We start from the raw sequence: 26,939 nt of genomic DNA, 5'->3' as shown, positions 1-26,939 counted from the left end.
CATTTTACATCTGGTGTGCTCCCTCCACCGGTTTGGGAAATGGTATGTCCACACGATTAACCACAATCCACATCAATCCTAGATGTGTTTTGTTGTTTTAAATGAAATGTGCTACATTTTGATGCATTCCTCCCCAAACCCACTTAAATCTGAATTGGAAAAAGCTGCATTTTAAGCCTGTAATGTGCACATAGACTAAGACTAACCATTTGATGCGAGTAGCACCCAGCTTTTGCACACACAAACACTCAGCCAACAGAAGAGCTCAGATGCCCTTTTATCACCAGTGTCTTCAGCGATTACCTCTGGGGAAGGTTACTCCCTTCCTGATGGAGAGGGAGGCTGATCAAAAGGAATCCTCAGCACCTGTGCCCTGGGAAAGTAGCTCAAGCCGCCCCCAGAAGGTGGGAGCAGGTATAAACAGGTTCTTTAGAGTAAGCTGAAAGGCTGGTGTCTACCTTCTTTCTGAACTGGAAGCCGAGAGCGTCAATATGCGGTTGCAGAAGAGGAGCTTGGTGGTATTTGCCTGGAGTTTGGTGGTTGCTTCTGCTGCTGCTCAGAGTGGTAAGTTGCATCATCTTTTCTCCTGCAAATTGCATTTCTCTCCTTGCACTGGGAAGGGCTGCTGGGCTTGCATCTCCTTTGCTGTGGGTTTTGAGGCTTGAGGGGGGTGACCATGGGTATCTCTTCTTACTCTCTGCCCTCTACAAGCCTCTGAGGGAGGCTTATGTTGAAAACAATAGGGCTGAGGCCCTCCAGTGGCCAATGTGGGCTGAGAAGGCACTTGAACCCAGAACTGCCCCTCTCCTACCCTTGAATCCAGACCTGTTTTGTTCCTGCATTTCAAAATATCGTTATGGCATTATTATTGCATTTATACCCTATCTACAAAAGTACACAGGGCAGCTTACCTAAAATCTATAAACCAATACGGTGGTACCTTGGGTTAAGTACTTAATTCGTTCCAGAGGTCTGTACTTAACCTGAAACTGTTCTTAACCTGAAGCACCACTTTAGCTAATGGGGCCTCCCACTGCCGCCGTGCCACCGGAGCACGATTTCTGTTCTCATCCTGAAGCAAAGTTCTTAACCTGAAGCACTATTTCTGGGTAAGCAGAGTCTGTAACCTGAAGCGTATGTAACCTTAGGTACCACTGTATTTAAAAAGCAACATCCACATTTTTTGGGGGGGAGCGCATTACAAAATAAGGAGCCCTATGGGATTGTGTGCTTTATTTATTCTCTGGCTCAAATTTCTCCTACTAGCCTTAACCAGATGAGAGGAACCTTAGACTCGGGGGCCAGATCTGGCTCTCCAAGCCTCTCTATCTGGCCCTTGGAACTCTCGCCAGGCCACACCCCTTCACTGGCTCTGTACCCTCCTTGAGTGGTTATTGCACGGCTGGAATGTGTCCTTGAACACCAGTAATGCCCCTTGCTTGCCCAGAGGCGGGTATGCAAGTGTGTGTAGAAGTTAAATTACAGCACAAAGGTAACATCCACATCCATTGGCCTGCTCACTTTTGCCTCCACACTTGCCCACCACTGGCATGTGGCCCCCAGAAGGGTATCTATGAGGGAATGTGGCCCTCGTTCTGAAAAAGGTTCCTTGCCTCTTCTCTTAGCCAAGGCTTGAAACCAGGGTCTGGGGCTGTTTCCAGCAGTTAGGAGGAGGAGTCTCATCAGCCTTCACTGTGGTTAGCACTGATGCAACAAGGAACTGTGGTTAAGAGTAGCGGCGTAGAGGCCCAGCTCCTTCCTACAATCTGCCTGTGATTACAAGCCTTTTAGGTATCTTGTCGGCTCTGACTCTTCTCCCTCCCCCTGCAGTACCTGCAACTTCCATGCCCTATAAATGCAACAGGACCAACATCCATCTAGTGGTCAAGATGGACCCTTGGTACACAGGTCTCAGGCTGGAACCGCAATATCTGCACCTCGGCCGCTGCTCCCCTTCCTTTGAGGACAACCGGCAGGGCTTCTTCCACTTCCAGTACCACTTTAAGGAATGTGGCTTTGCACGGCTGGTGAGTGTTCTGAGGGGCCAGGATTTTGCAGGCTGCTATGGTGACTTGCTGGTCACTCAGGAGGCGGCTGAAGAATGTTGCTCGTAGGGCGGAAGGTAGGGAGCCCAACAGTAGGTGGCACCAAAGCCAATGTCAGAATGAGTTCACAAATTCTTGTTTTGTGCTCCTCCTCCTTTTCCCTCCTGAATTCTAAAAAGGCAGCACTGAGAATAAGGAGGCGGAAGGGGAACTCCAAGTCAGCCTCTGGGACTAGCTGTGAGTAAGAAGGCAGGCTGGTGGGAGCTGGCTGAGGACAGACTGAGGTTGGTGGGGCAATGCCCCCTTTGTCCTAATGGACCAGCCTCCATTGAGTGAACTGCAGGACTGTTCCTCATTGAGGTTTGGAGAGAAATGCCCGGAAGCTTCTCTGTGTCTCAAGAACTGAAGTGGGCTCCCATTTCAAGGTGGGTATATTACTTCCACAGAGACGCGGGTGGCGCTGTGGGTTAAACCGCAGAGCCTAGGACTTGCCGATCAGAAGGTCGGCGGTTCAAATCCCCACAACGGGGTGAGCTCCCGTTGCTCAGTCCCTGCTCCTGCCAACCTAGCAGTTCGAAAGCACGTCAAAGTGCAAGTAGATAAATAGGTACTGCTCCGGCGGGAAGGTGAACGGTGTTTCCGTGCGCTGCTCTGGTTCGCCAGAAGCGGCTTAGTCATGCTGGCCACAGGACCCGGAAGCTGTACGCTGGCTCCCTTGGCCAGTAAAGCGAGATGAGCGCCGCAACCCCAGAGTTGACCACGACTGGAGCTAATGGACAGGGGTCCCTTTACCTTTACCTATGTTACTTCCATAGTAAAAGCCTGTCGTCTATGCATTGCCAAAAAGAGGAAACGGGGGGGGGGGGGCTTGAAGGGCAAACATTCGAGTAATAAACTTTGCATATGCTGAATTAAGAACAACAATAATAATTACCGGTAATAATAATTATTTATTATTTGTACCACACCCATCTGGTTGGGTTTCCCCAGCCACTCTGGGCAGCTCCCAGTGGAATATTAAAAACACGATAAGACATCAAACATTACAAATTTCCCTAAACAGGGCATTATCATTTATTTCATCTTTGAATTACTTTCCACGAGGCATTGATTTGCAATACAATAACCTATATTAAACAGTTTAAAACAATTGCATACCTAAAAATTACAAAATGGGCTGCATTAAAATAAATTTATATATCTAGATGCAAAGTCAGAAATTTCGACAACTGACTTCTGTTTCATGCCATACATTTAAGCATAACATTTCCACTTTAAATAGTCATTGCTTCCCCTAAAGAATTTTGGGAGCTGTAGTTTATTAAGGGTGCTGGGAGTTGTGAAGAGACCCCCTATTCCCCCTCGCAGAACTACAATTCCCAGAGTTCCCTGGGAAGAGAGGTTGAGCTGAAAGCCATTCTAGCTATTGTAGCTCTGAGAGGGGAATTTGGGTGGAGGTGGGGTCTCCTAGCAACTCTTGGCACCCTTCATGAACTACAGCTCCCAGAATTTTTAGGGGAAGCCACGATTGCTTAACGCGGTATGATGCTTCTTTCAACGTATGGTGTGAATGTGGGCTTTGGCTGAGCATCCATTATCTGGATGCTAACGTCTCAGTTTTTTATTCTTGCAGATCTGTGGTGCAATGGTAGAGTATTCTAGTAGCCTGGTCTACAGGCCGCCCTCCACCCGGTCCGATCTCTACAGCAGGAGCCCTTTCATGGAGAGGATTAACTGTACCGAATATGAGTAAGCACTGCATGTGTGGACATGGGAAAGGCAATTTGGGGTGAAGAGGATGGATATCAGAGGTGGAGCTGAAGTTGTGAATCCAAACACGTCTCTGTTAAGAGTTCAGCTGCAGGAGGAATGTTCCTGTAAAGTTTTTTTTCCCTTTTGCAGCAGAAATCTGCTAAGAATATATGTACAGTCTGATATCTGCAGGGGGGGAAAAATCTCATATAGTAGTTCTTAAAAGCATGCGGGTTACTTCCTTGGAGCAGGAGGGGGGACAAATTAATAATCATTAATAATAATAAATATATTATTTCTACCCTGTCCATCTGGCCGGGTTTCCCAAGCCACTCTGGGCGGCTTCCAACCAAAGACTAAAAATAAATTAAAACATCAATCATTAAAAACTTCCCTTAACAGGGCTGCCTTCAGATGTCTTCTAAATGTCATATAGTTGTTTATTTCCTTGACATCTGATGGTAGGACGTTCCACAGGGCAGGCGCCACCACCGAGAAGGCCCTCTGCCTGGTTCCCTGTAACCTCGCTTCTCGAAGGGAGGGAACCGCCAGAAGGCCCTCAGAGCTGGACCTCAGTGACTTGAGGCTGCCATCTTATACACAGTTAGCTGGGATTGGAGGGCGCCAGGACGGAGAAGGGTGACTTGGGGCATGTTTGGAAGATTTCTCAGAATGGTAGAGTTGTCAGGGTCCCCTGCAATGGAGAGACTGACTCTCTTCTCTTCCAGCGCAGGGCGCTTGACGACTCCTCCTCCACAAGTGACAACGGTCACCGGCCATCTTTCTGCTTCCAGTGGACTAATGTTCACCGGCACTTTAATGAATGGTAAGCAACAGGATCCAGCTGGGTGGGGTGGGGGTGGGGAGGCTCACAGAAGGTGGAGCTAGATGAATTGATAGGTGGAGCCAATGATAGGTGCAGCCTCCTAATTCCAGTGGAATATGTGATCGAACTGTGATAATTCTGCCTGGTTGCTGGATGGAGAAGTATAATATTCTCTGGGAGGCATCTGGTTAAATTTTACTTGGAGCAGGCACACTGAAATTAACAGACCTAACTTAGACCCCCTCTGCATTATATACATTTGGAGCAGTATCGTACCACTTTAAACAGCTGTGGCTTCTCCCAGAGAGTTCAGGGAACTGTAGTTCAGCATGCTGAGAGTTGTTAAGAAGGACCTTCATTTCCCTCCCCGAACTACAGTTTCCAAGAGTTCCCTGGGAAGAGAAGATGATTGTTCAACAAGCCTGAGAATTGTAGCTCTGGGAGGGAAACAGGAGTCTCCAAATTACGTCTGGCACCTTTAACAAACTACAGCTCCAAGATTCTTTGGAGGAAACAATTGCCTTTTAAAGTGTAGTCGGTGTGGTGCAATGTTGGAGTCTGGTTAGAGTCCCTGACCAGGACCTGAGAGACCAGGCTGTGAATCCTCACTTGGCCGTGAGTCTCACTGGGTGACCCTGGGCCAGTCTCTGCCTAAATGCAATGTAATAATAATAATAATAAAAAAAATTAATTTATATCCCGCCCTCCCCAACCGAAGCCAGGCTCAGAGCGGCTAACAACAGTAAAATAATACAGCATTGTAAAACCAATTCATTATAAAATCAGTTCAAATCAAATTAATGGCAACCATTGGGCTAGAGTTCTGTGAGGATTCCCAAAGGAGGGGGTCAGGCTGTGCCTTGGCCAAAGGCCTGGTGGAACAGCTCTGTCTTGCAGGCCCTGCAGAAAGATGTCAAGTCCCGCAGGGCCCTAGTCTCTTGTGACAGAGCGTTCCACCAGATCGGAGCCACAGCCGAAAAAGCCCTGGCTCTGGTGGAGGCCAGCCTAACCTCCCTGTGGCCCGGGACCTCCAAGATGTTTTTGTTTGAAGACCGTAAGGTCCTCCGTGGGACATACCAGGAGAGGCGGTCCCATAGGACATGTAATAAGAGTGCTATACAGTGGTGCCTCGCAAGACGAAAATAATTCGTTCCGCGAGTCTTTTCGTCTTGCAATGTTTTTCGTCTTGTGAAGCACGGTCCGTCGCAACTGCGCCTCTTCAAGCGGCTTTAAGAAAAAAGCGCAAGACGTTTTCGTATTGCGAAGCAAGCCCATAGGTAAATTTGTCTAGCGAAGCAACGCAAAACCGAAAAACCCTTTCGTCTAGCGAGTTTTTCGTCTTGCGAGGCATTCGTCTTGTGGGGCACCACTGTAAATGTATCGTGCAGATTGGGCCTTCACAATGGCCATTAATTCCAGTGGGTCTGCTCATGAGCAGTTGAATGCCACTCTCTGAGTTGCATCTGGGGAAATATAGCCAGCTGTAGAAAGAGTCTTGCCCCTTGTTCCACCTTGCTCTGCCCACCCCTGGCATGTGCCCACCCTCAGAGGGTTCCCCCAAGAGAATGCAGGAAACTGGTTCCCCTCGTTGCTCCTAAAAGTGCTGCCTCTTCTGTCTTTGCAGAGGACTTCAGCGCCCCCTCATCCTCCAGCGTCTTCCCCCTGGGCTCTCAGATCCACATTCAGTTTGCTGTACAGCGTTCTTTCCACCAGCCTTTGCAGGTTTTTGTGGACGAGTGTGTGGCTGCCACAACTCCAGACCTGAGCACATCGCCCCAGAGTTACGTCGTCATTGCAAACCATGGGTGAGTCTGCACTGTGGGGGGTTTTGAGTTCTGTGGATGGAAGGGGAACAGCCTTACCAAGCTTACCAAATAGTTTTGGAAAACTGCTACAATGATTTATATGGAAACTCAGCTAGGGGGAATCGAAGTCACCCAACAATGTTAACAAAAGGGGAATTATTACAGTAAGGATAAATGTTTGTTTGTTTGTTGACATTTTCTTTTTATGTTTGTGGATTTGCTTGTTATAAATTTGGAAAACTAATAAAAAAAAATAGAAAAAAAATAAAATAAGCTACCTCACAGGGTTGTTTGGAGGATGAAATGCAAGGGGGGGGGGCCTCTGCCTGCCACCCCTGGAGAAAAGATGGGATATTAATGGCATCAATCCATAATAAACTTAAGTGCCAGGTTATTTTTTGTTTCAAAAGCTGCCAATGTCGCCTGGATTTTTTCACCGAGAGACAATTGTGTAGCAGCTGCTAAAAAAAATAATACTTTGGATGCATTTTGTCCTCCGAATGAGATGTGCTTTTTAAAACATATATTTCTTGTTGGGGTTTGGGCAGGTGCCTTGTTGACAGCAGGGTTGCAAATTCCCGGTTCCTCCCTAGACAGACTCCGGAAGTGCTCCATCTTTCTCTGCAAGCCTTTGAATTCGTTGAAATAGATACTGATGTAAGTAACGGAACTCTTAATAGGCCTTGCGCCAGTATTTCCTGAGGTAACCTCCAATTTTGCAGTGATTTTGCAATTTTTCTCATCTGCTGTTCAGCAGGCAGTTGTCAACTCATTAATCCATGCTTTGTGTAGCCTCAGGGCTAGGAACCTGTTTGAATGGAGGCGGAACTCCGCTCCAAGGACTACATTCTGTACTTTTGCATCGCGCCAAGGAAGCCACCTTATTCTGAGTCACGCCGTTGGCTCATTAAGCTGACTGGCAGTGGCTCTGCAGGGTTTTGAGCACCCAGCATTCCCAGCTCTTATTTGGAGATGTTGATAGCTATGATGACCCTAGGTTTGAGTAGCAGTTACCCAGTTTGTGGGGCACTGCAAAACATGGGGTTTTCCACTGCAAAACACTGCAAAGCTATTGCAAGACTTCAGCACTGGTTTGAACAGCATATAATACCAGTCATGAAAGACCTGCATTGGCTCCCGGTACGTTTCCAAGCACAATTCAAAGTGTTGGTGCTGACCTTTCAAGCCCTAAATGGCCTTGGCCCAGTATACCTAAAGGAGCGTCTCCACCCCCACCATTCACTGAGGTCCAGCTCTGAGGGCCTTCTGGCAGTTCCCTTCCTGCAAGAAGTGAGGTTACAGGGAACCAGGCAGAGGGCCTTTTCAGTGGTGGCGCCCGCCCTGTGGACGCCCTCCCATCAGATGTCAAGGAAATAAAGAACTATCTGACTTTTAGGAGACATCTGAAGGCAGCCCTGTTTAGGGAAGTTTTTGATGTTTGAAGTTTTATTCGGTTTTTAGTGTTCTGTTGGGAGCCGCCCAGAGTGGCTGAGGAAACCTAGCCAGATGGGCGGGGTATAAATAATAATAATTTTAATATTATTTTTGGGGTGTTAACGATGAACCCCATGTTTGTATCAATTACCCCATTTGTGGGGTTCTGCAAAACTCGGACTTATCACTGCAAAATGCCGCAAAGTGACTGTGAAACTTAGACACAGGTTTGGAGGGGGTCCCAAATTTTGGTGTTTGCAGTTAATAAACCTGATGGTGGGGACTGAACCCGGAACTTCTTGCATTCAACATGCAATAGGCCACTTTTGGTAATGCTTGTGCAAGGAGACTCTCAGCTTGCACCTGTGTTTGAGGGTCTCCCTGGTACTGCTTGGAAGCACCCTTCAAAATAAGGGGTTATGCCATGGGTAGGCAAACTAAGGCCCAGGGGCCAAATCCAGCCCAATTGCCTTCTAAATCCGGTCCACAGACGGTCAGGGAATCAGCGTGTTTGTACATATGTAGAATGTGTGCTTTTATTTAAAATGCATCTCTGGGTTATTTGTGGGGCATAGGAATTCGTTCATATTTTTTTCCAAAATATAGTCTGGCCCCCGACAAGGTCTGAGGGACAGTGGACTGGCCCCCTGCAGAAAAGGTTTGCTGACCCCTGGGTTATGCAGTATACAACATCCCTGTGAGGAAGCCACAAGCCATGGCAGTACTGGTCTTGGGCGGTGCCAGGGACCCCTCCTGGCTGTTCTTGTATTGCAGGGGGTCTGCAGGTGGTGGATTTATCCTACTTTATTAGTTCTGTGGTGTTCGGGCAGAATGCTACCAGATTGTTGCTTGGAGGGGCGGTAGTGTAACAAAGAGAAGGATGTCCTCTTCAAAACTTTTGCAGGCACCACGTGGTGTTGAAGGCATGTGTAGATATTTTATAATTTATTTTATACTTGCTAAAATGACTTCTAAGCAGTTTACAAGTGAGCAGTGTAACAGTCATAGAATTGTAGAGGTGGAAGGGACCCAAGGGTCATCTAGTCCAACCCCTTCAATGCAGGAATCTCCGCTAAAGCATCCCTGACAGATGGCCATCCAACCTCTGCTTAAAAACCGCAAATGAAGGAGAGTCCACAACCTCCTGAGGGAGACCGTTCCACTGTCAAACAGCTCTTGCTGTCAGAATGTTCTTCCTGATGTTTAGTTGGAATCTCCTTTCCTGTAACTTGAAGCCATTGGTTCCAGTCCTTCCCTCCAGAGCAGGAGAAAACAAGCTTCCTCTATCTTCTATGTCAGTGTTCCCCAACCTTGGGCCTCCAGCTGTTTTTGGACTACAACTCCCATCATCCCTTGCTAGCAAGACCAGTGGTCAAGGATGATGGGAATTGTAGTCCAAAAACAACTGGAGGCCCAAGGTTGGGGAACACTGTTCTATGTGATAGCCCTTCAGACATTTGAAGATGGCTATCATATCTCCTCTCAGTTTCCTCTTTTCAAGGCTAGTCACACCCAGGTCCTTCAACTGTTCCTCAGCAGGCTTGATTTCCATACCCTTGAGCAGGCTTCCTCTACCTCAGCCCTTCAGATGTTTTGAGACTACAATTCCCATCACCCCTGACCACTGGTCCTGCTAGCTAGGGGTGATGGGAGTTGTAGGCCAAAAACATCTGGAGGGCCAAGGTTGAGGAGGCCTGCTCTTGAGCATATTGGTTGCCCTCCTCTGTGGCAACAAATAATAGTTAAGCATGATCATGCATGACTGTCCCAATAGCACCAGGAGCAAAATCCATTCCTCTTGCAGGTTTACCTTCACTGCCATGTTTTAGTCTGGGACCCAGCTGTACCCGCCGACCACATGAGGAAGGCCTGCTCGTTTCACAGAGATACGAACAAGTAAGGAATGTGGGGAATGGTTGTTTGTTAGAGGTTTTTGCCGAAGGGATCTGTGAGTGGTGAGTCTTTTGGCTAGTCAGTGTTGAGTAAGACCAATACTAAGAGGCTCGTTCCAGACCTTCCAAGTGTCCCTATTTTCCAGGGACGTCCCTGATTTAGAGAAGCTGTCCCGGTTTCTGATTTGATCTCGGAATGTCCCACTTTTCCTTAGGATATCCCTATATTCATTGGAGAAATGCTGGAGGGTATGGTGTTATTCGCCCCCTGAGCTGTCCCAAGGCAATCCTGTATAGGGAAGTTTCCTTAATGTTTTATGATGTTTTTATATATGTTGGAGGCTTACCAGACTGCCTGGGGCAACCCAGTAAGATGTGTGGGGGTATAAATAGTAAAATTATCATTATGCAATGGGATGTCCCTATTTTCATCGGAGAAATGTTGGAGGGTATGTCGTTCCAGGGATGTTGAACTGTGTGTGTGTGTGTGTGTGTGTGTGTGTGTGTGTGTGTGAACACAATGGGCAGGCCCTCAATTTCAATTTCAAATTTAAAAAACGTTCCCTGGGCATCTATGACTTGCTCCGAAATAACAAGCCGGCAAAGAGCCTGTTTCTAGAGCAGAGTGGTCTCTTCATCAGGCCCTGCTGTACTAGGAAAGGAGGGTTCAATGCAAAATCTGCAGTTGCCGTGGAAACCCAATTTGGTACATCGCTGGGAGATCATCCCTTATGAGCCAGTGACAAGGGGACCTCATTCCTTCATATGCAATCTTCTGAGGGGTGGGGTGGGGTGTGGTGTGGGGAGAGATGCAAGTGGTGGGTGGGGCCAGAGGCAAAAGTGGGTGGAGCAACTCCTTTTTGGAGTGGAGGCTGTCATTCCAAGCCATTCAAAAGAGGTTTCTGCACAGAGATACCCCTCTCCATCCCAGGCAAGCAAGAGGCAGGATCGCAGTTCCGGGGACACATTCCGGTTGGGCCCAGCCCCTTTAAGAGGGTCTGGATCAGGACCAGTGATGGGAATGGCCTCCGGGGCAGGCAGAGGCCTGGGGTTCCCCAACCCCTGATGTAAGCAGACGCTGCATCAGAAGGAAGTTCCCAGAGACATGAGGCTTGCAGTCGGAGCCTGTAAGCAAGACTAAATCAGTTTCATTTCATCCTAGTGCCTGGTGAAAGAATAAATCCAGCATGCGTGTGGATACTGTGAGGTCTGTGACTTTTGCAAGCCTCATCCACACTTTCCTTTGCTGCATGTTTTCTGGACTTTCTACGTCCTTTTCTTTTTCTTCTTCATTTTTCGGCCCATTGCTTTCTCTGGGAAAACCCACATTTTCCCCCCTGCTGAATTGGAGCAAACAGCAAGCAGCAGAAAACCAAACAGCTGCCTGTGTCAATTCACCAGTAAAATGCAGGTTTTCCCGGATGAAAGTGGTGGAATAAAAAGAACCTGCTTAGTCACAGACCTGGAAAGCCCGCAGCTGTGCCTATAAATGCGGCGCAAAAGCAAGTGTCAATGAGCCCTTGAATTCAAAAGTTGATTGCTTTTTTTCTCTCCACAGATGGGAGCTCCTAGATGATCCATCCAGTTCTGTGTGCAGCTGCTGTGACTTGACGTGTGGAGCGACTGGGTCTCGCCACCAGAGAGATCTGGAAGGTATCTCTGCACCTTTTTAATTGTTTGTTTGTTTAACGCATCCCTGGAAACGGACAGGGCAGCGATTGAACTGGTCGTGCCAAAATCTGCATCCATCACTTCTCTTCAGGTCTGTCTGTGGAAGACCGTCCACGGCAGTCGGACATGGTGGTGACTCGTTTCACAATTCAGAAACTGGCTCAAAATGGAGACCACGGAGAGCTGGGTGCAAATGGCTCTCTTGCTGTCAGGAGGAGTCGCAAAGGTAAGGTAAGTCATCCAACAATATGCACTGGGCCCAAACCAAGGTGATCTTATCTCTCTCTCTCCCTCTCTCCTCTCCCTTCTTTCTCTCTCTCTCTCTCTGTTTGTGTTATAAGAAAAACTGCTCCCATTCCTTTATGGGGTATTCCAGAGCCCATATAGAGTCCTTAAGTGGGTTCCCTATTGGTAGGAGAAAGTAAGAAGCCAACCAGAAAATATTGAGAAGCAAAGCGGCTAGTAATCCTGATCTTTATTCAAGGAACTGTTGCAACAGAGTCCCCACTCACCACATGCAGGAGAGAGGAGGAACCCTGAACAATGGTGCGCAAGCCCTTATATAGACTTTTGATATTGGCCACCTTGTAGCCCAAGACCACCCCCCTAAAACATCATACATACATCACAGAAGGAGGCGGTCCACAGCAGAAATCCTGCCGGCCAGAATACCTGATAATAGTCACTGACTGCATTACCTGGGCAGCCTGGCCATTCTTTTGTGATGGTTAATACTTTAGTTCCTGAGTCCCAGGTCACAGGCTCACTCTTTTCATACACAAATACGCCCTTAAGACAGGATTGGTAAGGGAAAAGACAATGGGAAGGCTTTCCCCATTTGCCTCCCTTACTGCAGAGGAATATCTGAGGTCATTGGGAGAGTCAAAATGGCTTCAGGATTGCTCTCCCATACTATTTCAGACACATGGTTCATATATTTACATATGTGTGCATTTCTGAATATTTATTCTATATTGGAGACCTTAAAATTCTTAGAACAGTGCATAGAGCCCTCAATGGCTTGGGACGAGTTTACCTGAAGGTTAATTGAATTGGGCCCAGAAGTGAACTGGCAGCCATTTACCACTAGATAAATTGGGTGTTTTTGAAAAGCTGAAAGCATGCCAGAAACGCTAGGAGGGGTGGTGATGGTAAGGGCTGTAACTCAGTGGGAGAGCACCTGCCTTTATTGCAAATGGTTCAATCCTGGCACCTCTAGGTAATATTACGGAAATAAAAAATGTCCTCTCTGAAACCCTGGAGCATTGCTGCCGGTCAGTGGAAGTGCTGAGCTACATGGACCCAATTCTCTGACTCTATATTAAGCAGACTCCTAAGTTCTCTCTCTCTCTCTCTCTCTCTCTCTCTCTCTCTCTCTCTCTCTCTCTTGGCAGGTGGAAAACAAAATGTAATGCCGCCTGCTGTGGGTGCCCTTCTCCTGGAGCTGGCTGTGCTGGCTGTCCTGTCTCTGGGCTTCTGCTTCTACAACGGTTATCAGAAGAGACTCTGTCTACACCGCAGGGAAGTCGGGGACCTGATGACTCGGGCGCTGTTGAATGCTGAGCACAACTGCGGCAGCATTAATGCCAGTGTAGAATATGCTTGATTAAAAAAATGAACCTTGCTTAGTAACGCAGGACGGTGGTGTCTTAATGTACCCAGCGCTTTTAAAAAAAGAAAAACTTGTCAATATGGAGGCAATGAGCCTATGATGGTTTTAGAGCCCTTCTCTAATCCAGAAGATCTAGAGATGGTGATTTAAGAGTGGGAAGCAGTTGTTCTTTCTCTTTTGGGTCAACACTAGGGTTGCCATATCTTGGGCCTCATCCAGCTGACACTTCAGATATTCTTCCTCGATTTCAATTCTTGAGTTTTCCAAGTCTCTCATCAGCACCTGAGCAGCTAAACAGAGTTCAGTATGACTGAAAAATCAGAAGCAATGGCGAGTGAATGGTTAATATTGGGTTGGGTGGGGACTGTGAAACTAGGGGGCAGAAATGTGAGAATGAGATTTTACCGGGAGAGACCTGGTCATTGGACCCTTTAGTTTCCTTTCCCCTCCTATAAAAACTGCAAAAGACACTCTCTTTTAAAGTTTAAATAACAAATACTTGCATTTGATTAAATATACAATGCAGGTGGTTTTACTTAATGTTGCTAATATATCTTGGAATGGCAATGCTCATTGACTTTGGGGGGGGGCAGCCCTCTCAAATATTTTATCGGGGGCCCCCGAAGACCCCCTAGCGGTTGGCTCCTATGCATAAGCCTGAGACTCATGCATGTGGCAGGAAACATTTGCACATGTACATTAGAGACAAGGTATTTATTTCTTATCGTTATCCCAATCTCTGAGCAGTCGGAGAATCTAGGGCAGGGCTCAGCAACCTAAGGCCCATGGGCCACAAGCGGCCCACGGGGGTCGTTTAACTGGCCCACAAGCCGCCCCCGAACTGAGCCTCCAACTCGGCAAGTCCCCGCATGCTTCTGCGGCGCTGGAAATCACGTCTGCGCTGATGCAGACACCGGAAATCACGGGCACTAAAGCACATGCGCAATCTGGTGCACAGAGGGATCTCTGGAGTGAACCGGTCCAGGCGAGGTAAACCTTGCCGACCCCTGATCTAGGGGTTCCAGGAACCTTCCCAGGGTTTGGTTTCCTTTGAATGAAGGTCAGCGGAGACTATACAGTGGACGCTCGGGTTGCGAACGTGATCCATGCGGGATGCACGTTCGCAACCAGCAGTGTTTGCAACCTGCGTCTGTGCATGCGCTGGTTGCGATTTGGCGCTTCTGCGCATGCACAAAGCACAATTTAGTGCTTCTGAGTATGCACGAACGCTGAAACCCGGAAGTAACCCGTTCCGGTACTTCCGGGTTTCGGCACTCCACAACCCGAAAAAACGCAACCTGAAGACGCTGTAACCCGAGGTATGACTGTATTGTCTTTAGGATATACAGCTTGGTTTACACATATATGCAACCTGAGCATAAGATGGAGGGGCTTGCAGCATTAACACCCAGAAATAACTTGCTTCTCCATTAGTCTCGGCTTTGTATCCAGCACAGAGCAAGCGTGTCTCTGGGCCTCCAACTCCCAGCCTGCTTCCAGCTCAGCTCATATACAATCCTCTGGCTTTTGTCCTCTTAAGGGTGCGAAGGCCCATGCATTTGCCTCGAGGGCCCAGTCACTTGGTTTTAGCTTCTGTAACCTGGCTCCTTATTTTAGGATGTGGATGGGGGTACTTGATGGGCACACTCTTCCTTGTCTCCAGAGACAGACGGGTAAGTCATCGCCTTACAAAGAAATGTGTCTGACTAAGGTACCGACATCCCAAAGGAGCAGAAAAGACTTTTTTTGTATGTGACAACAGCAGCAGGGATGCTACTAGCCCAGAGATGGAAGGAAGGAAGAGTCCCTACCAGAGAGGAATGGCAAACTAAGCTGTTAAACTATGCTGAAATGGCAAAACTGACTCAAAAGCTCAGGAGCCAAGAAGACAAACACTTCAGGAAAGAATGGGGGGAAATTATAGTTTATTTAGGAGACCTCTGCAAGCAGACGAAAACATTGGCAGGATTTTAATTTCACTTGTAATGTAACACACAATGGACAATATGGACAGATATAAAATAGAGATTATGAAATAATTTGCAGTTGAAAATGTTGACAATAGGACCCATGGAGGGGATGGGGGGAAGTCTTGAGATTCAGAGAAATATATACGGATATATATTCGGTATTGTTATAAATTTACATTTTTTAAATCAAATAAAAACGATTTTTTTAAAAAATGTGTCTGACTAGTTCAGGCATTTCCTCTGCTAGATTCTAGCCTTCACTGGGTACTGGACACCAAAAATTGGGGTTTGGAGCTTCATCCAGACTGAACTCCGTCCCAAACCCACAATAATATGTTAGATTTTTCACCCTTCCTTCGCCGTAAGGACCCAGGGTTATCACAGCAACATAAAACATGTAACCTTAAAATCAGTTAAAACGATCTAGAAGAAAAAGAATAAGGTGGGTCCTCAAGTGTATATCTCAGGTGTAAAAAAAAGGTCAGGGTAAAAAGAGGTGCACCTTCAGCGTAAGGTAAAGGGACCCCTGACCAGTCCAGTCGTGACCAACTCTGGGGTTGTGGCGTTCATCTTGCTTTATTGGCCGAGGGAGCTGGCGTACAGCTGGTCATGTGGCCAGCATGACTAAGCCGCTTCTGGCAAACCACAGCAGTGCACGGAAACACCGTTAACCTTCCTGCCAGAGCGGTACCTATTTATCTACTTGCACTTTGACGTGCTTTCGAACTGCTAGGTTGGCAGGAGCAGGGACCGAGCAACGGGAGCTCACCCCATCACGGGGATTCGAACCGCCAACCTTCTGATCGGCAAGTCCTAGGCTCTGTGGTTTAACCCACAGTGCTACCTGTGTCCCTTTTACCTTCAGCGTACAAGGAAGCTATACAGGCATGGTGCAACACCTGCTCCTGTGGGGGTTCCACAACTTAGGGGTGGTTTTCCTAGGGACCCTGGAAAATGAGGCCTAGCAACTCCTGACACCAACACCCAGGACAAAATGGGGACAGCCATTTACTAGGAAGGGACGCATTCCAGGAAAGCACAGCCTGTGGCCACTTCCAGACTTTATTTCCAGGTGTGATTCAATCACATAACGACAGATTCAGGTTCTGCAGCTGTGGTTGACAAGGGATTGTTGCATGGTTTCGGAGAGTTCAAATGGGGTGGATTTGCCTTGAAATGCCTATTACATCTGTCCTCCATCCCTAGTGATGAAGGAAGTGCCAAGAAACAGTGTGGAGGAAACACTTCCTTTTGACCCAATATCATCTTAAAGGTAAAAGTAAAGGGACCCCTGACCATTAGGTCCATTCGTGGCCGACTCTGGGGTTGCGGCGCTCATCTCGCTTTATTGGCCGAGGAAGCTGGCGTATAGCTTCCGGGTCATGTGGCCAGCATGACTAAGCCGCTTCTGGCAAACCAGAGCAGCGCACGGAAACACCGTTCACCTTCCCGCCGGAGCGGTACCTATTTATCTACTTGCACTTTGACGTGCTTTCGAACTACTGGGTTGGCAGGAGCAGGGACCGAACAACAGGAGCTCACCCTGTTGCTAGGATTCGAACCACCAACCTTCTGATCAGCAAGTCCTAGGCTCTGTGGTTTAATCCACAGTGCCACCCGCGTCCCCTAATGTCATCTTGCCTCCCTGCAAATGAGTCAGGATGAATCAATGGGCTACCTGGAAGTGCCCTGTGATTGGGTCAGCTGGGGCGGCAGTGGGAGCAAGCTAAGTTACTTAGGGCTGCCTACTGATCCGTCAGTCCCAAGTGAGTTCTCAATGGGACGACTCGAGAAATGATGCACAGCACTGTTGCCTTGTTCTCCGATGAAGAATGTTGGGCTGTACTCAACATAATAATAATAATAATAATAATAATAATAATAATAATAATAATAATAATATATTTATACCCCGCCCATCTGGCTGGGTTTCCCCAGCCACTCTGGGCAGCTTCCAACAGAATATTAAAATACATTAACCTATTAAACATTACAAGCTTCCCTAAACATTAGTCATACTCTCAGACTTATTGACATTAGTGAACATGGCGAACGTGGATCCATTCATTCCACTAGGCAGAACTTAGTTTACTGATTGATTGATAATTGCATTTATATTCAACCCTTTTCTCTAAGAAGCTCCAGGTGGTGTACATGGTTCTGCCCCTCCCCATTTAATCCCCCCACAACAACCCTCTGAGGTAGGCCAGGCATAGGCAAACTCCAACCCTCCAGATGTTTGGGGCTACATTTCCCATCACCCCCAGCTAACAGGACCAGTGGTCAGGGATGATGGGAATTGTAGTCCCAAACATCTGGAGGGCCAGAGTTTGCCTATGCCTGGGCTAGGCTGAGAGGCAGCGACTGGAGCTAGGCCACTCAGGGAGCCTCATAGCTGAGTGGAGATTCGAACCCTGGTCTCCCAGGTCCTAGTCTGACACTTTAACCACTGCACTAGCGCAGGCTGTAAGTATTGTATTGGATATACACCACCCATGCTTTGGAATCAGGAACCCTCTGAAAATTTGGCATGCTATGTGAGTATACCCAAACCAGTTTACTCAGAAGTAAATCCCCGTGAGGTCTGCAGCTCCACAGGGCACCTGTTATGGATTGTAGCTCATGACTTCAGGGACCCAATTAGGGTTGCTGGCCAACAGGAGACTTGGAACAATTAAGGAAGGCCCAGGTGTGTTAAATTTTCTCTCTCAGCCTATTTAAGAAAGAATTTGTGTATCCCCTCCTTTCTTTCCTTCCTTATCTTTCTTCAGGACAATGATGACTGGCTTCTGGTGGGCAGCTGTGTTTATTGAAGTGTTGGGTAAGTTTTTGGCAGACCCTCCAAATGTCTCTGTTTTCCAGGGATCTCCCCGATTTAGAGTACCCATCCTGGTTTCTGATTTGATCCTGGAATGTCCCACTTTTCTAATGTTTTCTGTTTTATGGTGTTTTTATATATGTTGGAAGCTACCCAGAATGGCTGGGGCAATCCAGTCCGATGTGTGGGATATAAATAGTAAAATTATCATTATGGAATGGGATGTCCCTATTTTCATAGGAGAAAGTTGGAGGGTATGTTCCAGAGGGTGTGCTGGGGATCTTCCTTATGCTCAGTAATGCTTCTGAACATCAGCTGCCAAAAGCCACAGGTGGGGAGAGTGCTTTTGAGCTTGGATCCTGCTTTGGGGGGCTTTCCTTTGTGTCTCTGGTTTGACCACTGTGAGAGCAGGATGCTGTGCTTTAATGGGCCATTGGCCTCATCCAGCAGGTGGACTCTCTTTATGTTCTCAGCTGTGAATGAAAGTAAGGCTTCATTACTGCCCACATACGTTCTGAGCAAGGGTAGATTAATAGAGATGGCATGAAGTTATTTGGTGCACACAGCCTGCTACAGTCCAGTTCTTTGGCTATGCATTTCCAGATCAAGTTATCCTGTACTAATCCTGAGGTTCTCATCCTGCCGTTTCTTATGAAATACAGTGGTACCTCGGGTTACAGACGCTTCAGGTTACAGACGCTTCAGGTTACAGACTCCGCTAACCCAGAAATAGTACCTCGGGTTAAGAACTTTGCTTCAGGATGAGAACAGAAATTGTGCAGCGGCGGCAGCAGGAGGACAAAGTGATGCTTCAGGTTAAGAACAGTTTCAGGTTAAGAACAGACCTCTAGAACGAATTAAGTTCTTAACCCGAGGTACCACTGTACTGTATTTTGACAAATAGATTTGACCCGAATGCGTTTGCAGCCCAAGAGTGTGCAATGGGTTGAGGGTCAAGTTCTTAAAATTCCTGATCAGGTATTCTGCTCCTTTATTCCTCAGCCATCCCAGTTTTGGCCCAAGGAGAAGGCTTGGCTTCTCCAGCCACAGCGGGTTCTAACACTCCTCAAGTGACAACTGCAGAGCTGGGATTCTTCAACAGGGTATTTCATGGTGAGGTGACTTGTTTAATGTACAAAAAGGGGATGTTGGGTAGACCCACTGAAATTAAGGGACCAAACATAGGCTCCAACATTTGCACGATCCTGCCACTTTAAACAGTCCTGGCTTCCCCCAGAGAATCATGGGATCTGTAGTTTAAGCATGCTGGAAGTTATTAGAAGAGACCCCTATTCCCCTACCAGAACTACAATTCCCAGAGTTCCCTGTTAAGAGGGATTGCTTGTCAAACCACTCTGGGAAGAAGAGGGTTTTCTGAATATGGAAACTGGATATCTCTACTAGAGATGGAGAAGAACTTAAATTCAGCTCACATTTAACATCTTAAGGCAGCCCTGTTCAGGGAAGTTTTTAATGTGTGATATTTTAGTGTATTTTTGGTTCCTATGGAAGCCGCCCAGAGTGGCTGGGGAAACGCAGGGTACAAATAATAACTTATTATTATTATTATTATTATTATTATTATTATTATTATTGGCAAATTTATCTGATTTGAACTTTCCAAAGCACAGCCATCTTTTGAAACTCAAACTTTAGTGAATTTTTCGATGCAGTTGCTAGCCAAGTAATGCGAGTAAAACTGCATAGGCTAGGGTAAAGGAAGCATGGAAATGTGCATATATTAGTGAGACTAATCTTTTAAAAATGCATCGCATTAGGGGACCTTGCTTAAAATTATTAAACAAAATTGCATAGAAAAATGGGCAGGTTAGGAGAAACTCTCACTAAAATGCTGATAGATTCTCATGATAACCCTTTCGGTTTTTTTAATGCAAACTGTAGAAATGTAGAGAATGGAAATTGCAATTGGAAAAACTAAGAACTTGAGAGAAACCTAAATGGACAGTTCCATCCACTCCTAGTCGCAAATATTTGAGGGAGCATCAGGATCAGTGCAGGTATCCTGGCAACAAAGGCATATTGGCTTTAGTTTCAGGCTAAAATTTGTGATGGGAGATGCTAATGGGGAGTTAGCCCAGCTAATATCTTTTTCTCTCCCTATCTCCAGCTGCAAAGGGTCTAGTGTGGAGCAGCAATGCCGATACCACAGAGCCCACGGCAACCACTTTGCCAACGCTTCCTCGCTCCACAGCAGCCAACACAGAGCCTCGCGTCCAGCTTCTGCAAGCTGCTCAGGCCAGTGATGCAAAGATTAATATCTCTCTAAGAGTGTTGAATGGTAAGATCATAGCTGTCAACCTTCCCTTTTTTTGTGGGAAATTCCCTTATTCCGTCGCTGTTTCCCACTGCTTCCTGCTGCTATCCCGGATTGTTAGATATCCCGTAGACTGTCCCCGGGACAGGTGAGGCTGCTGATCACTTATTTTCAAATCCGAAAGTTGACAGATATGGGTAAGATGACTCTCCCACCCACAAGAGTCAATGGTTGCTTCCCTTAGCACCCTGATTTTGGGGTTCAGTTATGCCATAGTAAAAGATTATCCTTGTTGGTAAAGGTAAAGGGACCCCTGACCATTAGGTCCAATCGTGACCGACTCTGGGGTTGCGGCGCTCATCTCGCTTTATTGGCCAAGGGAGCCGGCGTACAGCTTCTGGGTCATGTGGCCAGCATGACTAAGCTACTTCTGGCAAACAAGAGCAGTGCACGGAAATGCCGTTTACCTTCCCGCCAGAGCGGTACCTATTCATCTACTTGCACTTTGACATGCTTTCGAACTGCTAGGTTGGCAGGCGCAGGGACCAAACAACGGGAGCTCACCCCGTCGCGGGGATTCAAACTGGCAACCTTCTGATCAGCAAGTCCTAGGCTGTGTGGTTTTACCCACAGTGCCACCTGCGTCCCTCATCCTTCTTGGTACCAGCATCTTAATGCTCAACTGCAAGCAGGGTACTTGGAAGGCGGGAAACATTGATCTAAGCCAGTCTTTCCCCAAACTGGTACCTTCCAGAGGTTACTGGACTACAGTTCCCATCAGTCTCAGCTGGAATGCCTAGCGATCAGGACTAGTGCCAGCCTCTGAAGGGTTGCTTCTTCTTCTCTCTGGCGATCACTGATAACTGAGTAAGATTGTCTTCCATAAACACAGTTTTAACAATGAGTCCGTAAGTAACTGTGGAGGCCAATTCTGGATCCACACGTGGCTGATACCATTGTGGCTAGTAGCCATTGATAGGCTCTGCCAGTGGCATAGCGTTGGTTGCTGGTGCCCGGGGGTTGCGTGCACATGTATGCCGGGAGGAGGATGCACATGTAGGGGAGCGCCAGCCCACCCTCGCCACTGACATTGCTGGAGCAACCCCACCTCCACCAGAGTAAAGTGGGGATGGGCTCAGCCGCCTGCCCACCTGTGCAAAGTTGGGTTTCCAGACTACAATTCCCATAATCCCTGACCACTGGTCTTGCTAGCTAGGGATGATGGGAGTTGTAGTCCAAAAACAGCTAGAGACCAAAGTTTGGGAAACACTGGTCTAGAGAGCAGCAGGTTGAGGAAGGCAGGCGTAAGATGCTATCTGTGTGGCAGGATGTAACATAGGCTAGTCCGCACCGCACACAATTTCCAACTTCTCTCCCAGAAGACCACAGTGTTGCGGCTGAACCTGGGGAGTATGTCGAAGGTGCCTTGATCCACTTTGAGGCCAGAGTCCAGGCAGGTCCAGGCCTGTCCCCCAAGCTCTACGTCGATGAGTGCTACGGCATGGATGCCCGACACCACGGCCATTTCAGGAGGGTCTACATATTTGCAGATAAACACGGGTGAGTGGTGTGCCGTTCTGTTAAAAGATGGAGAGGGCCTTCTTGGTAGTGGCACCCACCCTGTGGAACGCCTTCCCGTCAGATGTCAAGGAGATCAGTGGCTATACAACCGTTAGAAGACATCTGAAGGCAACCCTGTATAGGAAAGTCTTTTAATGTTTTATTATGGTTTTATATATGTCAGAAGCTGCCCAGAGTGGCTGGAGCAACCCAGTCAGATGGACAGGGAACAACAACAAAACAACAACAACAACAACTCCGGGTGGCTTCCAACAAAATATTAAAATACAGTAATAATAATAATAATAATAATAATAATAATAATAATACCAACAACAAAGGTGTTTCAATGTGGTTGCCCTTCCACCCACCCCCACTAAAGCAGAAATGGGGCAGTGTGTTAAAATGAGTTCATCATTAAACAAAAAAACCATATTTTGACAGCGCATTTCACAGATATCTGATCCAGCAACGTCAAAACTGGATTGTGCTCAGCCCCGAGGCAGTGTGGAAAATTGGGTCAAAACTGAAAGGGGGAAAAAACCCCCGCCCCGCAATACCTAAAAAATGATTCTGGCACTCAAAATCACACTCTTCCCACTTTCACGGTTAACTTGCCAGGTGCCTGTATGGTGACGGCCCCAAGGTCAGGTGGCTCCGTAGAGAAGACTCTGCAATGCTGTTCACAATACCTGCCTTCTTGCTAACCGGTGACTCGGAGGAGGTAGGACTCTCTCTGGAGTATGTGTCTGTATTCTGGGATGCCGCTGACGTTCTGTTAAGAGAATTCCTGGTTTTCTCGCCTAATCTTCCTCCGACTGCCATCTGCAGGATTCTTTGGGGAAGCCCTTAATTCTTAAAAATTGTTCACAGAGCCAGTGTGAGTCGGTGCCTCAGCAGGGATGCCGCGATGCAAGCTGAATAAAACACCCAAACACTTTCATTGGCCAGTGTGGTTGTAGTGGTTCGTGTCAGACTAGGACCTACTGGGTGACCTTGGGCCATTTGCTAAATCTCAACCTAACCTACTTCATAGGGTTGTTGTGAACACAACATGGGAAGAACCACAAATACCACCAAGAGCTCCTGGGATGTAGATGGAATTAGCAAATAAATATTTGTGACAGTTTTGAATCTGCTGCAAAAAAATAACTTCCCTCCTTTTCTAGATCTATATTCATTGCCTCCTGTCAGCATGGAGCAAAGAGACCTCCTCAAGCTTTGGCAAGAAAGCTTGTTACTTTGACAACATCTCCTCCAGGTCAGCTCTAAGCCCCTTTTATTGCAAATCCTTGCTTGACCTCCCTCCCCCCAACCCCAGACTAAATTTATTTAAATACCTTGCAAACAAAAGCAAGAATGCATTCGATATTAGTTAAAATCTGTTGATCTCATCCTTAAGCACTTATTTTGTCTGGCCAGATGTTTTGAAGACACGCTGTTTCTTTGCCGTGGTGAATTTGACACAAGAGACAATCGGTTGCAAATCCAATTAGGTTTTTAAGTCCCACTGAAATTAATGGACCTAAATTAGTCATGGCCATTAATTTCAATGTGTTTACTCTGAGTAGGACTAACAACTGGATACAAAGGTGAACTTCTTATATCTTCTTAACTTACTGCATGATGCACAGTTCCTATTTAGTTGCATTATTTTAAACGGTTGTACAGTGGTACGTTGGGTTACAGACGCTCCAGGTTACAGACTCTGCTAACCCAGAAATAGTACCTCGGGTTAAGAACTTTGCTTCAGGATGAGAACAGAAATAGTGCAGCAGCAGCACGGCGGCATCAGGAGGCCCCCTTAGCTAAAGTGGTGCTTCAGGTTAAGAACAGTTTCAGGTTAAGAACGGACCTCCGGAACAAATTAAGTACTTAACCCGAGGTACCACTGTACACTGCCTTGGTAAGTTTTGTGCAACGTTACAGCTTCCCTTAACAGTTGCTGCCTATTACTTGTAGTGATTTTGTTCCCTTCTAGCTGGAAGAACATAGACGAACCATCCAAGAATTATGTCTGCAAGTGCTGCAACAGCTACTGCCCTTTGGAGCCCCCCACTCCTGGAAGCGAGAAAGGTACCCGTAAGCTAGCCTTTGTGTCTAGTAACCCAAAGCAATAACTGAAACGCAAGTAGCCAGCTAAGAGGTGGGTGGTGAATTTTTACCATTCACACTGATCCGTGGCAACTAGGAATCTAGTTCAAATCGCATTTTAATATGAGCACCTTCCAGAAAAAAATTCTTGAACTGAAACGCAGCTGCCCTTTGAAATTTGCCCTTCTCCAAATTTGGCAGTGAAGTTCTTCAACCAATAATAAAACATGATAATAATTGCATATGTTAAGGGAAGCCTAAATTCTGCCTTGTGTTTCCCAAAGGTACCGTATTTTTTGCACCATAACACTCACTTTTTTCCTCCTAGAAAGTAAGGGGAAATGTCTGTGCGTGTTATGGAGGAAATGCCTACGGGTGGCATGCCTACAGATTTTCCTCCTCTAAAAACTACGTGCGTGTTATGGTCGGGTACGTGTTATAGAGCGAAAAATACGGTATATATGGTTGGCTGCTGTGAGAGCAGGATGCTGGACTGGATTAGACCACTGGCCTAATCCAGCAGGCTCTTATGGGGTTCTCATTTCCACTACTGCCGTTTTCCACTTTTTGGATAGATCATATATAGAGCATAGAATTGTAGAGTTGGAAGAGACCCTGTGAATCATCTAGTCCAACCCCCTGCAAGGCAGGAATATGCAGCTGTCCCATACAGGGATCGAACTTGCAACCTTGGAGTTATCAGCACCACATGCTAACCAGCTGAGCTATCTAGGATAAGGTAGCAATATAGAATTTAATCCTGTGCTACATTGCTGTAGCACCATTTCTGTGCACATGAGCCTTCCACAACTGAGTGCCATCCTGATGTGTTAGGACTCACCATTGGTACTGCTGGCTGCTGGAACTGGGAGGGGAGCCCCAACATTTGAAGGACACTGGAGGCTGGTATATAAGCAATTGTTGGGTTCCTGCAGGAATCGTAGCTTCCCTACTTCTAAAACTATTTATCCTGTCTTCCAAACAGCATTTTGGGGTGAAGGAAAGCTCCACAGGAAAGTGGTTGGCCCTTTGAGAGTGCACAAGGAAGATGTACCTTGGTTTGAAGGTTGGTTTTTGTGTTTCTCGTTTCTGAATACCTTAGTCTCTTCTGGGGCTGGAAATCGTGCTCAAGAGCTTCCAGGAGAGTCACTCAAAATAGGCAGCCCCAGAAGCACTGGTTGAGATGTTTAAAGGGCAAAAATCTGCATATGCTAAGGTGCTGCTTAAGTTTCAGAGGGTGAGTTACTGGGTTTTTATTTATTGCATTGCATTTTTATTAAATTTGTAGGCTGCCCTATACCTGTGGATCTCAGGGTGGTTCACAATATTAAAAAACAAAACAAAATACATAATAAAAAGAAAAACAAAGGCAAAAACCAATAATCCCCCCTTCCACAGCACATCTGAAAGGGCATCAGATGTCAATTGGCCAAAGGCCTGGTTGAAGAGGAATATTTTTGCCTGGCATCTAAAGGTGCATAATGAAGGTGCCAGCAGAAGCCCCCTGGGTGGGGGGAGCATTCCGCAATCTGGGTTTTCACCGACAATCTGATCTGGGGGCCTGAAATTGGGGTGGGCAAAATCTGCGGGGAAGATAGCTGCTAGCCACAATAGCTGTGCTCTGCCTTCAAACTTTGGGAGGCAGCAATGCTTCTGAATACCAATTGCTGGAAGCCTGAGCGGAGAGGACTTTTGTGCTCAAATCCCACTTGCAGGTTTTCTGTAGGCATCTGGCTGGCCACTGTGAGAACAGGCTGCTGGACTAGATGGGTCAGTGGCCTGATCCAACAGGTGGTTATTATTATTAGGAGTTGTAGCCTACAACATCCGAGGCCCATCAGAGCCAGTGTGGTGTAGTGGATGTGGGTGGCGCTGTGGTCTAAACCACTGAGCCTCTTGGGCTTGCCAATCAGAAGGTTGGCGGTTCAAATCCCCACAACGGGGTGAGCTCCCGTTGTTCTGTCCCAGCTTCTGCCAACCTAGCAGTGCAAGTAAATAAATAGGTACCGCTCCAGGGGGAAGGTAAACGGCGTTTCCGTTGGGCCAGAAGCGGTTTAGTCCTGCTGGCCGCATGACCCAGAAAGCTGTCTGTGGACAAACGCCGGCTCCCTTGGCCTGAAGCGAGATGAGTGCTGCAACCCCATAGTCACCTTTGACTGGACTTAACAGTCCAGGGGTGCTATACCTTTACCTTAGTGGAGCATTTAGGATCTGGGGGACTGGAGTTCAAATCCCGTCTTGGTCAGGAAAACTTACTGGGTGATTGTTTGCCCAGATGTTGAGTCTCAGCCTAATCGATCTCTCAGGATTTGGGGAGGGGTGTGTGGAAATGAGGAGCAGGGAGGGCCATGTATGCCAGTTGGGGGTATCTGCAGGGAAGGTGGGATATAAACATAATGAGAGGATACTCTATCTATGGCAGGTGTGAGGAACCTGTGGTCCTCCAGATGTTTGCTGATCTACAACTCCCATCACCCCATTGGCCACACTTGCTAGGGCTGATGGGAGTTGTAGTTCAGCAACAGCCAGAGGGCCTGAAGTTTCGCCTATACCTGAATGAGGGCATTTTGCTTAGGCAAAATGGCTCCCTAAACGTCTCTTCCCTTCCAGGACGATGCCACACCATGAAGACGTTCCTCTTGGTGAGCATCTCCTTTGGAGGCAGCTGTGTGCTGGCGGCCCTTTTCAGCGGGGCTACGATAGCACTAGGCCTAGCTGTCCTCCGCTACTCCCGCACCAGCAAAGGCCGCAAACCCCTGAAGAACCGCAAGGAGCAGCAATTCCAGACAGAGCTCCAGCTGGTCCTTGGGGACCTGACCGTCGACGAAGAGGTGGAGAAGGAATCCAACATTGACTACTGCAAGATCAAGAGCGACACGCCAGAGAAGGCCTAACTCTCTAATCCTAAAAGCAAAAATAAAATGTGTGTTGAAAGCTTTCCGTTTATCGCTGTGTAGCTTTACTGCCATAGTCAAACTTTCTCCCCTTGGTTGAAGGAACTTTTCCACCCCACCCCAGCCGGAGGGCCACGTTTGCTTCTTGGCAACATTGCAGGGGCCACATGCTAGTGGTGATGGGGGACAGAAGCAAAAGTGGGTAGAGGAATCAGCCCAAACTTTAATTTTTGTGTAAGGCAAGTTAATGGAGTACAGCTGAGTTCTTTCTTATGCAACTAGTGAGGACCA

The 26,939-nt window shown here is 47.2% G+C and overlaps 1 protein-coding gene across 4 annotated transcripts; it reads left to right on the top strand.

Annotated features, from left to right (window-relative positions):
• Positions 1-26,923, top strand: LOC310694858 (uncharacterized protein). 4 transcript variants are annotated; one of them, XM_083478599.1, is made up of 17 exons: positions 1-564; positions 1,831-2,027; positions 3,679-3,794; positions 4,526-4,623; positions 6,248-6,428; positions 6,977-7,085; positions 9,667-9,758; positions 11,313-11,407; positions 11,517-11,651; positions 18,828-18,938; positions 19,954-20,124; positions 21,480-21,660; positions 22,282-22,384; positions 22,830-22,921; positions 23,642-23,736; positions 24,740-24,820; positions 26,365-26,923. In XM_083478599.1, exons 1-17 carry the CDS (start codon positions 492-494, stop codon positions 26,646-26,648), a joined length of 2,214 nt encoding a protein of 737 aa, XP_083334725.1. In that variant the 5' UTR covers positions 1-491; the 3' UTR covers positions 26,649-26,923. The 4 variants fall into 4 exon arrangements, with proteins under 4 accessions (XP_083334725.1, XP_083334726.1, XP_083334727.1 ...); XM_083478600.1 differs by lacking the exon at positions 1-564 and adding an exon at positions 1,376-1,492; XM_083478601.1 differs by lacking the exons at positions 1-564; positions 1,831-2,027 and adding an exon at positions 2,217-2,470.
• The last annotated feature ends 16 nt before the right edge of the window (positions 26,924-26,939 follow it).

Source organism: Podarcis liolepis (genome assembly GCF_965112155.1).
Source record: "Podarcis liolepis genome assembly, chromosome: 15".
Lineage (NCBI taxonomy): Eukaryota > Metazoa > Chordata > Lepidosauria > Squamata > Lacertidae > Podarcis > Podarcis liolepis.
Note: the sequence above shows the minus strand (reverse complement) of the source record. Positions and strands in the feature narration are given on the sequence as shown.

Excerpts from the sequence above, each read along its gene's own strand:
- LOC310694858 (XM_083478599.1), top strand. The coding sequence starts at position 492 with ATGCGGTTGCAGAAGAGGAGCTTGGTGGTATTTGCCTGGAGTTTGGTG. Across the intron at positions 2,028-3,678 it reads AATGTGGCTTTGCACGGCTG|ATCTGTGGTGCAATGGTAGA; the intron begins GTGAGTGTTCTG and ends TTATTCTTGCAG. Across the intron at positions 20,125-21,479 it reads CTCTCTAAGAGTGTTGAATG|AAGACCACAGTGTTGCGGCT; the intron begins GTAAGATCATAG and ends CTTCTCTCCCAG.